The sequence below is a fragment of the Acanthisitta chloris genome, unplaced genomic scaffold (genome assembly GCF_000695815.1).
Source record: "Acanthisitta chloris isolate BGI_N310 unplaced genomic scaffold, ASM69581v1 scaffold2669, whole genome shotgun sequence".
Lineage (NCBI taxonomy): Eukaryota > Metazoa > Chordata > Aves > Passeriformes > Acanthisittidae > Acanthisitta > Acanthisitta chloris.
In genome coordinates this window covers 1-13,956 of record NW_008689594.1, presented here as the reverse complement: position 1 = coordinate 13,956, position 13,956 = coordinate 1, and the positions used below count along the sequence as shown (strand labels likewise).

General features: G+C 40.3%; 1 protein-coding gene across 1 annotated transcript in view; it reads right to left on the bottom strand.

The window, feature by feature from the left end:
• The window catches only part of ROCK1 (Rho-associated, coiled-coil containing protein kinase 1), an 83,402-nt gene extending 69,597 nt beyond the window's left edge, over nucleotides 1–13,805 (bottom strand). The window contains exon 1 of the mRNA XM_009081461.1: nucleotides 13,713–13,805. Within this exon, the coding sequence (XP_009079709.1) occupies nucleotides 13,713–13,805 (93 nt within the window). The remainder of the gene's footprint in view (nucleotides 1–13,712) is intronic.
• Between the last annotated feature and the right edge of the window lie 151 nt (nucleotides 13,806–13,956).

The window sequence follows — 13,956 nt, the reverse complement described above, 5'->3', positions numbered from 1 at the left end:
CAGTCTGTCAGTGTCTGTCTTGAATCGTGAGAACCAGAACTGGACACATCTCTCTAGATGTGGCCTTACCAGCGCTGGAATGATCACATCTGCAATGGTGCCAGTAACCCTCCTGTGGATGCTGCCCAGGATCCAATTTGCCTGCTTTGCTGCAGCCAAGCTCTGCTGACTCACGTTCAGCTTGCTGTGTACCAGGACCCTCAGGTCAGCAAGGCTGCTCCCCAGCCCTCTTTGGTTATGTCACCCCAAGTGACAGACTTTGCACTTGTCTTTGTTAAACGTCTCTCTGTAAGACGTCTCTCCTTGCTGAAGGGTTCCCCCTCACTACCCAATTCACTGTCATCAGCAGACTTGGTGAAAATGTTTTCAATCCCATCATCCAGAGCATTTAGGAAGACATGGAACAGCATCAGACCCAGCATCAATCCCTGAAGACCCCAACTGTGACAGGCTGCCAGCCTGATGAAAAAGCACCAAGAGATCATTTGACATATTTTAAAAGCAGTATATGTTTTATGTCTCACCAAATTAACTTTAATTTGACGCTGTATTAGCAAACTTTCTGGAGATTACTCCTTGTGCCATTTTGGTATCATGACTCAGCATACAGAAACACTCTCATCACAGCTCCTTCTAACAAAATCCAGAGTAGAAAACTGTGATTTCACATTATTGAAAACAAAAACTCCTATCAATTATTCTGAAGCTTAGAGTACTTCAACTGAAGTTGGAGAGGAAAATTCATGCCATGATTTCGTATTTTTCATCGTGTGTGTGTGTGTATATATATAAAAAAAAGTACCATGAATGTACTGAATACAAATCTTTCCTTTGTAGCCAATTCATGTATTTAATGACGATCTCAAGTAATTCATGAGGTTTTTCAGATAAAGGTCTTCATGGAAATCTATTAAGCATTCTTTCAGACAAAGTAAAAGGCAAGCAGTAGTTGCATATGAGTTAATTAAGGCAGAAAATCACTACCTACTCAATACAAAAGGCTAAGAGGGAGAATGATTTCAGAGAACTAACCAACTTCACTTATTACAACCCTCAAATGTTTAGGTCAATGGAACATTTTGGTGATCTTTCTCCCTTTCCTCCAATGATTACACTACTGGAAGCTATGGTAAACAGAACAGTCTCCAGTTGTACTACTGAGCATTAGACACCAGTTAAACTGCAACTTCCAATGCACACATCTTCATTTTAACAGCTTCATATACACACACAACACAGCTCAGCCAGGCAGTACTAACATTTTTCCATTAAAACCATGAAATTTCATAAAGCTTCTCTTTAACTTGTTTACAATTTTCCCCCTAAAAAAATACAATAAATCTCTACCAAACATTTGATGGGAATTTAGAGACTGATGAACATTGTGAACATTACCATTTTCATGCTACTAAAAAAGGTATCATAAAAATTTACGTATTATACTTAATATATTATATTATCTTCTCTCTGGTGACCAGTGACAGGACTCAAGGGAACGGCATGAAGCTGTGCCAGGGGAGATTTAGGTTGAATTTTAGGAAAAGGCTCTTCATTCAGAGGGTGGCACTGGAACAGCTCCCCAGAGAAATTGTCAGAGCATCAAGCCTGAGAGTTCAAGGAGCATTTGGGCAGTGCTGTCAGGCACATGGTGTGATTCTTGGGGCTGTCCTGCCCAGGACCAGGAGTTGGACTCAATGACCCTTGCGCGTCCCTTCCAACTGAGCATGTTCTATGAGTCTATGAAGATACTTAAGAATCTGAAAACAGTGGCTTGTATTAAAATAGCAGTTTGCAACACTTGAATGAAGATGCAATATTAAACAGACTCACACCTTCTTTTTGACTTTAAGTCTTCCTGGGGAGCTTTTTTTTTTGTCATTAATGTTTGACATGTGCCCTTGTAGCCTGATGTCTTCTTTTCAAATACTCCATGGTACTAACAGTGAAATTTCCCTACCCCTTAAAAAGAGTACAAAAAGTAGCTTGCCTCCACACCATCAAACCCACAAATTGTGGGCGGTGGGGGAAGCACTTCCTTATTTTAGATGCAGGAAACAGAAATTCAAAAGTCTCACAAAAAGTCTGAAGCAATCAGGAAGCCCTGACTTAAGTCACCATAGGCCAAACAAACAATTCCAACTCCAAAATCATCTTTAATTATCATCTCCCTAATTTCTCTGCTTGTTTTCCAAACCTTGTATTTGTATTTATACTTAGACATACAAGACTTCCTTTTCCACAAAGAGCATTTTTTTTGTTCTTGCATCCTACCACTCCACCCATAAGTGAAATCTGCTGTGTTCTGCAGTTAGAAATATTCAAAAGTAAAGGAGAACATTTCACATTATCAAGGACACTGCACTGACTCTGCCTATTTGTTTATATTTCATTACTAAGTAGGAGGCACGAGGATAATATGGCACACCAACTCTGATTTCAACTTCTGTCATCAGGCAAGATTTGAATGGTACTCAAACAAGAAGCATTTAAATTGAAAGACTGACTTCCCACAATCTCCAAGGCAAAAGGATAAAGTTATTTCTTAAAACTGTCAAGAATTAAGTAATTCATGGTAGGCAAATAACTCCTGCACGGGTTTAAGTATTAACTTGAGAGACTACAAATAGACACGACTGGCATTACTGACAAAATTTCTTTTGTCAACTGCCCAATTAGTTGCTCCTCCCCATTCATATCAGAACTTACTTGTTTCACTTCTACTGCGGAAGTGAAACGGAAATTATCTCAACAGCAAAGAACATAAGAGCTTGACAACAGACATCACCCTTCTGCATTTTAAAATTAAGTGACTCCTGTGTTTTGCAGAGATGAGGACACAGGCATCTTGCCCAACTTCAGCATGACTTCTTATGGTTCCACTTTCTTCTGGATGAAGAAAGGAAGCTTAACAAATAAACCAGCTCATTTCTATGATCTGCACTTCGTTACACCTGCTAACATTTGTTTATCATCATGCAATTCCAAGGCAAGAAAGATCTACAAGAGGGTTGTCTAATCTTAAGCATAAACTTTAGCTCAAAGCTGCAAGTTACTCGTTAATAAAGACTCTGGGGTTTCCCACTGTTATGAAAGAGGTTATGCTATGTTGATTCTCACTTCTCTGAGAAAATAAATACATTTTGTGAAAACATCAGATCACTTTTGAAAGCAATTCTTCAAAAACTCAGCCCCATTTTGGTTGGGGATTGTTTGATTCCTTTGCTTTTGCTAACCCATCACTTCCTAAGACTTTTTTTTAAATTAAATGTGAAGACTTAACTGATAATTCCCCTTACGGAAAAAAGCTTACTATTTCATCAACTTGTTTCTGAAATACAACTTTGCTGGATACTGTTATATCCTCCTACAAAATATGAGTAATGCACCCCACTGAAGGGTAAATTTGCTGATACTGAAACACACAGTAAAAGGCAGAAAGCAAAACTGCACTGCTTTGCTACAGTCAGACAACCTCTCACAAGATAGACTGATTTGAAGGAAAATGTTCAGCTGCCTTTTCTGGCTGAATCTTAAGTTGAAATACTAAGCTTCTACTCCCAGGGTGTCAGAGAGTTACAGAGCAACTTCCCAGCCTCCAAATAAATGGTTTTAATAAATCCTTTCTTTTAGTCATAACCCTGTCTATGAGTTTGTCATACTGCAACAAAAAAAAAGGTATATAAAAAACCCACCTTTTTTCTTTCCCCTAGAATTCATGGTTCTCAGACCTCCTTTCATATGAACTTATCAAGAACTGTGATAGAAACTACTCTCTTAGGAAGATGAAGTTAACCAAACAGCTTTCTTTGCCAGGAGCTCAGAGGAGGCTGTCTGACCAAAAGAAAAGATAAGGTCAAGAACAATGGAGCCATCCTGACTCTTCCCTGATGCCAGCAAAAACTCAATCCTACAGAAGGCAGAAAGTCACAGAGCAGTCATTTACAGGCATTGCAGTCTCAGAACCAAAGCAACTCGAGCAGCACCAGCATCCTAACACCCCAGTTTTACCTCTAAATGGCATCTTCGCTTAGATCTCAGATCCAAACTACTGATGAAAACACTGTTCCATATACATACCACTAAAAGGGACAAAAGCTTTTTCATGAAAGCTGGAAGGCATTTGAGGACAGAGGAGAAACAAAAGGAGAAAACTTCAAAGACTCATCTGACCTTACACTCATCAAGAATTAAAGCAAGAGAGACTTTTAGTCCTTTCCTTACTCCAATCCAATCTCCAAGTGGAATCAATGAACAGCTCTGAGCATGCAAGTTACTTGACACAAGACCTTCTTTGTATTGCAACTCCATTCTCTAGACAAATAACCCAGAATTCTGCTGAATAGGGTCTTCCTAACTAGAGTCTCCATAGCTCGATTCAGAATCACTATGTGACCAGCTCTGAAGATTTCTCCAACCATCTGACTCTGCAAGCTAAAAGCATCTCCAAACACTTTGAGTTCATGCTACATGCAAAAACTGTAGGCACAAAACATTTTGTGGGATATGAGAAAGGCTAAAAATAGCCACAAGCATTTTAGTGAAAAAGAGAAGTCCTAAGCTCTTCCAGGAAGTATTCTATGTATTCTCCACAGAGAACGCCTAGCTCCTCAATGACATCTCAAATTGTGAATTCAGTGTACTGAAAAAAGCCAAAAACACCCCTCAACCAAAAAGTGACCCAATAAAACATGCAATCACATCAATAGTTCAATTTTCACTCCACAGGCCTTCATGGGCATTTTCTTATTTCTGTCACCATCTCTGCTCCACTAGTGTTGCCAGAAATAGCCCATTCAAAAGCCATGACATCTACTGCCAATACTAGCAGAGCAAAAACTTCAGTTCCTAATAAGTCTGCCACTTGGCTGGCACTATTTTTGCCTTGCACTCCTACAAAAGATGATATATAAAATTTAAGAGGAGGTTTGAATGGTCTCAAGACCACCAAAAATTGTATCATTGGTATGCTGGCAATTGTTTAATTGCCAGTGAACTTAGTAGTAAATGAAGCTGAAAGAGGAGAACAGCTACCCACAGAAGACTGATTAGAGCAACAAACTGTCACTGAAGCGGCAGAACCACCCGCCCTCTTTGCAAGGTGAGAGTAAATTCTCCCAGTTTAATACTGACAGGACTCTTTGCATGCCTACAATCAAAGCTACTTTCTAAGAAGAGATTAGTATAATAATACATTGGTATAATCAGATTTCATAATAAAGAAGGGTTCCTGAGGAAATTCTATGACTCTGCCTCTAGCACTGACAGCAAAGTTGTGAAGCATCAGTATTACCTCTATGTTCAAGTACAGCTTCATGTCCTGCCTGATATTATTCCACACAATCTGACATCTGTGAAAATGCACAAGGCGAGTATTGCCAGCACTAACTCATTGTCCTACCTTCAGTCTTGCTCCTCCCTGAAGGATCTTCCCCATCCACTCCCTACTCTTATCTCCTGGTTGGAGAGGTTTCCTCCCCTCCTAAGTACCTTAACATAGAGTCATTGCACGCTTGTAGTCAGACGTGCCACCAAATCCCAACAGTGAAATAACATGCTGGACTGCCATCCACACTCCGGGAGGATGGTGCTTGTTGTACTGACACCTACACTTGACCTTCTCTGAAGCTGAAGTCTCTCCTCTGAAGACCCTGCCTGAGAACTCCACAGGCAGCCTCTCCTTCCCTTCACTTACCTCCCCGAGGACAAGTTCCTGCCCCACCAGAATCAAAGTCTTCCACATTCCTATGCCAATAAGAAAGTCCTACCCAGACTCCCTCACTGCCTGTCAGAAGGAAAATTATGTGTGCACACAGATACAGAAAAGACAATGCCTCTAAGCTTCATAGTCATGGAACACTGAAGTAGGCACTCCTGCAGTGCAAACTGGACATCACAGCATGGCATTTACTCTTTCTTTTTTCTGCCAGTGGAAAAATTCTGTATCTAGTATGTTGCAACCACAGTCACAAATTAAACATGAGCTTACCAATAGAGCAACTGGCTGCTCAGATACAAACCCTTATGCTTAAAATCCCGGTATCTACAATTGCCTCCGTGCAGAAAGTGCCTCTGGTCTTCTGTGGCAGAAGCCCTTCTGAAAATTACTTGGGCTACAAAGAGGTTTGCTAACCAAGAAGCCCAAAACACTTAAAAAACTGCAAATAAATGCAAAATGAGTACTGATGACTCTTCTGCTTAGCTTTGGCAAGTTTTATTTTCTGCTATGAAGCATCAACCAAGTAAACATACTGCTGAGAACTGGAAAATTACAGGCTGCCCAGAGAGGTTGAGGAGTTCAACACATTTGAGACACTCACAAGTCATCCTGGGCAACCTGCTACAGGCTGCCCTACCAGAGCAGGGGGATGAGGGATCTCCAGAGATTCCTTCCAGCCTCAATCACTCTGTGAAACAACAATCACCTGTACTTAACAAAATACTACTTTCACTGTGCACATGGTATTAAGCATTAAAAAGGCAGATTTCCAAATCATCATCCAAAGACTTAGAGACAAGAAGCAAATCATCAAATAGTAGTCAGTATGAGATGAATGCCCTGACCATTGTTCCTTCACACTTTCCCACTGGAAATAACCATCATGGCTATAATACAAGTTCTACTAACCATTTGCTGAAAAATGTAACTTCTCCAACCATAAAACAGGGAAAAATTTCCTAGCTGAAATCTCCAGATGTCAAGAGAAGCTTCTGACTTCCCCTTCTTCAAAAAGCACATTCCAGATGACATACTTAGTTTTGTGTAGTCAGGGGGATTTTTTGGCCACTATTTATTTGCTAAAAGTGAAGGTCAGCCTCCACAGAAACTGCATTTTTACAGCAGTCAGTGACTACACAGGAAATCAGCCATCTTCTATTAATGCCTTTTGTATGCAGACCTCTCACATCAAGAGAATTTATCAGTTTTCCCGTGAATATAATCATACCTTAGAATTTAGTACATCTGAATACTATGCAGCTTCTATGGGAAAAATACAGAGGCATAATGACTCAATATTTGCATAACTGTTAAAATTCAAAGATTACTTTTTTTTAAAGTGAGCATTATGACTCATGAAGACCTGTAAGAAAAAACAAGTATGTGCTCTGCTTGTGTTTCCAGTTCAAGTATAAGCTCTCCAGCCCAGGCATACACAAGCTGGAAATACATTTACGTAGTGCCAGCCTAGAGCCCAAAATAAAGCCTTAGTCTGTGCAGCGTTTTCTACAGAGGTCTCCAAGCATTACATCTCTCCATCACCTCAGACCATGCAAATGCAAAAAAACCCAGGAAAACTGATGTATTTCTCAACCCTATCAAAGAAAGAAAGCGTATGTAAGTAACTCACAAGAAGCTGCAATACAGAAATCCACAGTTGGATTTAAATTCAGACCTATTAGTAAAGAGATCTTACACGCTGTACCATGACAGTTTGCTTTGTATAAATATTGACAGGGAGTGGCAACCTTGCAGTTAGTTAAAGCAAATCCTTTACAAGATTTTGAGTATCAGAATAGACTTTGACCTGAGCTCCAGTTAGAAGCTGGTACTGATCCCGTGCTGGTTCTCCCCTAGCAACATGGGCAGCTAACCTGAGCAAGCAGCTACCACTTGTCTAGACAGCTGTAACTAAAGATGCACCACAGCACTACCCTGCTGATGCTGAGCAGACTGCAGAGAGATCTCTACTCTGCTGACTAGAGACTTCACTACAGGAGATCCAATCATCACAGCAGAGAAAAACACCAAGGACAAGGGCAGCTCCAAACCACTTTTCTTCTTCACAAAGATCAAGTTTCAGCTCGTGTTCAATCACTGTTAATTGGGATGTTTATTTCTGCAGATTGATGAGAAAGCTAAAAGGTGGTGTTATTTGCATTTGCTTTAACTGAGCTATAAATGGGTGTTGTCTGCATAGTGCTTAGAGTTCTACCGATACTGTCTCATCGTGTTCTGGCTTTACTGCTGCTTGAATGACTGGACAAATTAAGGCAAAGACAGAGAAGTTTTCAACCTTTCTCTAACGTTGTTCTCAAAGAAGGAAGTTGTTTCTCAGTATCTCCATTTAGAACTGCAGCTTCTTGATGACAAAGGAGTTTTGATAAATAGCATCAAGCAACATCCACAAAAAAAAAAGTTTTCAATTACATGGTTTGGGACCTCTTAAATTCAAGATAAACATCCTGTATCAAGACAAACATCTCAGTATTCTTTGGTAAGAGATGTAAAAAAGCTTTTTATTTTTATCTAGTACTAAAGTATGTCCTAGGAAATTCTGCTAACAGCAACTGTGAGGCTACCAACACCATCTGCTCACAGGGCTTCTGAGTATTTATTAAGTCCTCAGTGAGTGGCTCCTCAAGCTATCACTGACCTCAAAGATTTGTGGACCAACAGGTTGATTTTCAATTTGTCCAAGAAACAAATTCCAGGTGTTTCCCTGTTCCTTCCCATCAGCAACAAAAAACCACTCTGCAGTTGCCAGGGAAAAGGACCTTGTTTACAAATGTTTTTACTTTGTAAGAGCAGTTATAGTTTGGTTGTGTGTTTTACTCCTCTTGTTGAAACGTGTCTTAACATCAACTTTCCATTATCATTCCTCATTAAAACTTTTTATAGGAAAAATAAATACTTATATTCCTACACAGCCTCAAGTTTTATGAGCAGAAGAACTAGGTAAGTTAACTGTTATTCCTGTGTAAAACCTACTACATACCATGAATCAAATTATAACATTTTGACATTTCCACCAGCTCTGTCAACTTTCTAAAGGCTTACATAGTATTAAGAAAGTCTTAAGAAATGCAACCTGAAATGTAAGTTACAGTATTTCCAAAGCCAACTTATAGTTGTCTTTTACCTTTGATTAACACAACGAGTTAGATATATTATCATTAATTTAACATCAACATTGATATTTCACAATTCTTAGTGATGAGCAGGGAGTATTAACAGGCAACTGTATATCTGCATATAAAGCTTGGATATGGTAACTTGAAGACATGGAATTACATTTCTAGGTCAGCCAGAAGCCTTCTTTTAGATCTAACTACCAAATCAGAGAATTGCTTCGGCTGGAAGGGACCTTTAAGGATCACCTAGTCCCAAACCCCCTGCCATGGGCAGGGACACCGTCCACTAGACTACGTTGCTCAAAGCCCCATCCAGCCTGGCCTTGAACACTTTCAGGGATGAGGCATCCACAACTTCTGTGGGCAGCCTGTACCAGTGCCTCACCATACTCGCAGTAAAAGACTTCCCCTTATGTCCAATCTCAATGTACCCTCTTTCAGTTCAAAACCGCTGCCTCGTCTTGTCACTGTAGGCCTGACAAAAAGGTCACTCTCTGTCAGGAGAGAAAAACATTCAGATAAAGTCCCCAGGTCCTCCTCCACCAGGCTGCACTCAAACCATTCAACAGCCAGTCTCTACTGGTAGTGATGATTGTCCCAACCCAAGTGCAGGACCTTCCACTTGGATCTAAAGACTGGTAGAAACATGTCCAAGGAGTATTCATCAATCATGACATTTCTTGAAGCATCTTCAGACAACCAGAAGCATTCTGAAGATGAAAATCTGCAAATTTTCAGACAGTTCTGCTTCTTCTGTGTACAAGTTTCATGAGCAATCAAGTAAGCTTCTCTGATATCAAATTTCTCTAGCATTTTATCACTTAAATTCTAAGAGCAGAGTTCATGTGGTTTCAGGGAAGGTGATTTCCAAGTTATTTGGATAGATAAGAACTTCTGAAGTAAAGGTATTTTCAGTTGTTTACTTTTTACCTATTGCTTTTTTTAAATTTATTAACCAAATTCCTAAACATAAAGTCTTCATAAGTGCTTTCTGACAAGCTAACCAGAAGGGGAAAAATTGTCTAGTGACTAAGATTTTGAACTCCCAATCTCAACAATGAGATCATCCTGCCTTTTCCTATGCAAGACAGATGAACATAAATTAACCCAGCTGAATATGAAACAGACCTAGGAAAAACAGGTGAATTACGCTCCATAGCTATGTATTTTTGGTGTAACAGAAGTGGAAACCTCTTGAGACTAGATAAAACAAGTTTGTCACATGCAATGTTAACTGTTGTCAGCTAACTCAAAGACAAACCACTCAACAAGTGAAACACTTAGCATCTTTGAAGATTAAGACCACCAAAAGTCTTAAGTTTTAAAAATAAACTGCTGAAGCAGCTAAGTACTTGAATAATTGAGTTACTCAAGTGTGTCCATGAACCATGAAAACGCTCTTTGTGAGTTATCAGAGCAGAGAGAGCACCAAAATACATTTCCATTAGAAGTTCCTAGCTATTTTAGAGGCAAAAGCACAGGCAAGGTCAGGTGAAGATGTCCCACATCCATTAACCTGTTATACCTCTTAACTCCCTATTCTCCAAAAACCAGAAGCCCATAAACCTCGAAGACTTACTAAAACATGGTTTTATTCCAATATTGCTATAGAATACACTGAATACTACTTTCCAGTGCTTAGTATCATTATGAGACACTAAGTAAAAGTTAATACCTACTTATTTACACTGCCTTTGGCCCTACTCAGCACACCTATGGCATCCACCAGGATCTGACCACTGCACACCCCGGAGTGTGACTACCTAACACAGTCTGCACAGTGTTACCAGGACAGCAGGATTCCTAGCACCCAATATTCTGAGAAAAAGCACTACTTGGTGCTGTGGCACATCATTAATACATAACTCTGCGACTTTGGACTCCTTGTGCCTCACCAAAAAAGTTACCCTGCCTATGATTTCCCAGCATAGTGCTAAATACAGTTGCATAAGAGAAAACAAGAAAAATAAACACATCTCCCTCCTGCACCTCAGCTTTATGAATTTCCTTTTCCTGCAGCATGTAACCTGAAGTGATACAGTCCTCAGTGTGCCTTTTCCGCCTGCACTGCTCTGTTGTCAGCACTCTTCTCCCACACCTTCCTGAACCGGTAACACATCTTCCTTTGTATCAGCCCCCCCACCCCCATCTTCTTTTCTTAGCGTTCTCATACTATTTCACATATAAATTTAGACTCTTTCTGGCATACAGAACATAGCTCATGACATTTACAAAACCCAAAATGGTTACAAAGCTGATTTAAAGGTTATTCCATGCCTGTTTTTCAGTCTGCAAATGCTACAAACTGATGGGGAAAGAAGAGTACAAAAAGAAGAAAAACAAAGTAAAGAGGATAAAACCATCCTAAGAGAAGCCAAGGACATTGCTGAGACTTTTCTTCATACAGCCAAGAAAAACATATTTCCTGAACCTAAACAAACCCAAATATTTTAAACTCATAGGTACAGACTATCAGATACTGAATTTGAAGTGTTGTGTGCTAGCTATTCATGTATTTCCACTCAGACAGTTAGCTAACACCTCTACTTAAGAAAAGTGAAAGCAATTATAAGCGACATCCATTCACAAACTTAATAAAAGAAAAAAGATTTTACATAAAAAAATTTATTAAAAATAATTTTTAATGTAGTCTGAGCAGAAAAACATCATCTATTTACTTTTTAAGCAGACTAGGTTGACAGCCTGACAAGTTCCCCTCTTTAACTGAGAGGCACAGGGACGGGAATAGGGTGTTCATTTTCAAACATATTTTAAGTGCAGATCAATTACACCTACACCGAAGCATTTCTTCCTTAAAAGCATATCCACACAGATTATAATGGACGTGATAAATAAGTGGTACCTTGGAACAATAATGATGCTTGTGGTGTGAATCACCACATTAAGAACTGGTGTAAAACATTTAAGCCCTTCAGAAAGTGTTGGGATACTTAAATTCTATAGAAAAGAGCCCAAGAACAAGTGAAACAAAGTAAGAAGTCGGCAGAAAGATTGATACAACGACCAAACATGTATAAAGTTAGCCTACCAACTGATTTCCTCAGAAGCAGCACTTTGTTTTTTAACTGGCAATAGCTTAAAGGAATTTTCTACAAAAATTGTCACTTTAAAGGACATTCCTAAGATCTGTGATGCAAACAGACATTCTAAAACTTTACACAAGCATGACAGGAAGCATCCCAACAAGTTCATTCCCAAACTGACTACAGCTTAGCTCCTAATCACAATTAAGATAACTGAAATGGGGCAAATCCTTAAACTGATTAAAAGATTAAGGAATACAGTTAAAGATACTACCAGCTGCATGTCTGATACCAGCAAATTCCCTGCTATCCCTGCAGGAAAGCCCCCATGGAACAGCCAGCATTAAAGCATGTACTGGCAAACCGAGTCATGGTTAACACAAAACTCTGGACTCTTAATTGAATCTATACTCTTGACACCTATCAATAGAACCTGGGTGTAAAAATGTCAGATTAGACACCAGTCTTGAGCTATCAAAACTGACACAGTATATCCCAAGCACCAGAGGTCTCCTCATTAACTGTGGTTCTAAGACGACAGATATGTAAAGCAGATCAAAAGAACAGAGTTAACTAGAAGATACAGTGCTGTTTTCCCTGGCAGCAGCAGCATCCACAAGGCTCTGCTTTTATCTAGGGAGACGCTCACAAACAAGCAATAAGCTAAGAGAGTACACTATCATGAACCTGTACAGATTCTTTTAATCTCTCCACTGCCTTATGCTCAAGCAAGCTTTCTGCCAAAAGCCATGCAGCAGAAAATGAAGAATGACTATTAAGAGCTATCTCCACCCCCACACCTCCCTCCCTTCCAAACCCAAATGTCAGAGTTCAGACTAGGAACAAATTCGATTTATTTGTTCCTCTCTCTGACAAAACAAAGCCAGGAAAAAAAATACACTAAAGAACTTTTATCACTTGCTACAAAGAAAAGAAAAGAAATCCACTTCAGCACAAATTACAGTCTGGTACTATTTAAGGGCATCTCCAGGCATATCTAAGTACCCAGCTACATCCCAAGCAAATTGTCTGGATTTGGCATGCACTTTGCTGAGGTACTTTTTATAATCAGAACTAAAAGATCATCCACTTCTGTCAAGCTACCAAATGACGTTGGTTGGCTTTGTATCAGAAAGGGTTATGCTTTGCTTTCCTATGATACAATTAGAACACTGGCAGCACTGGTGAGAGCCACTGAACCATTAGGTATGATCGAGCAAGGAAACAATAAGCCAGCAGCCCTCTACCCTAGGCCTAGCACAACCAGCAGTCCAAAACATACTTAACCCGTATTTCACCCCCTGCCCACCTGTAAGGGCACCTTAATCGTGTTTTACACCTCGTTAGTTCGCGTTTGCAGACGTCTACACCATCGCTGTAGTCAGCCCTGCAAGAGCTTAACCACAGCATCACAGGACCTCCGTCTTAAAAAACAAGTTGTTGAAGAGAGAATTGGTATCAAAGCTATTTACAGTCTTCTGCTCACACACAGGGCTGGCAGCCACGAATTCTTCCGCCCTTGTACAAAGCCTCCACCGCCCTCTGACAGCCGGCGAGGCACAGAAAGGTGCAGGGAGCGAGAGAGATGACAAGTGCGAGTGAGGCAGGACTGGGCGGGAGCCTCCCTGGCATGAGCCGCTCTCCCTGCACAGACACAGATTCACGCACCCTCACCCACTCTTAAGTAAACAAACAACACTTGGCTCCAGCGCGGAGCTGAGCAGGGCGGTGACTCAGACGGTGCTGCTGAGATTCGGTCCCACAGGGTAAGGAATTCGGGCGCCCGGCACCGGGGGCCCACCGGCGCTCCCTACTCACCAGCAAACAGTCCACGTTCACTTCGGATTTGGGGTCCTTTAAAGTCACGTCGATTTTTTCAAACCGAGACTCAAAACTTTCGCCCGTCGACATGTTTCCGGAGGTAAAAAAGTTTCCCTTATTCCAGAGCAAAGTAAGGTTAAAAACAAAAAAAAAAAGAAAAAAAGAAAAACACAACCAAAAACAAAAAAAAAAAGAGCCCAAAACAGGAACAGGCGAGCACAAAAGAGAAACCACACCGCCT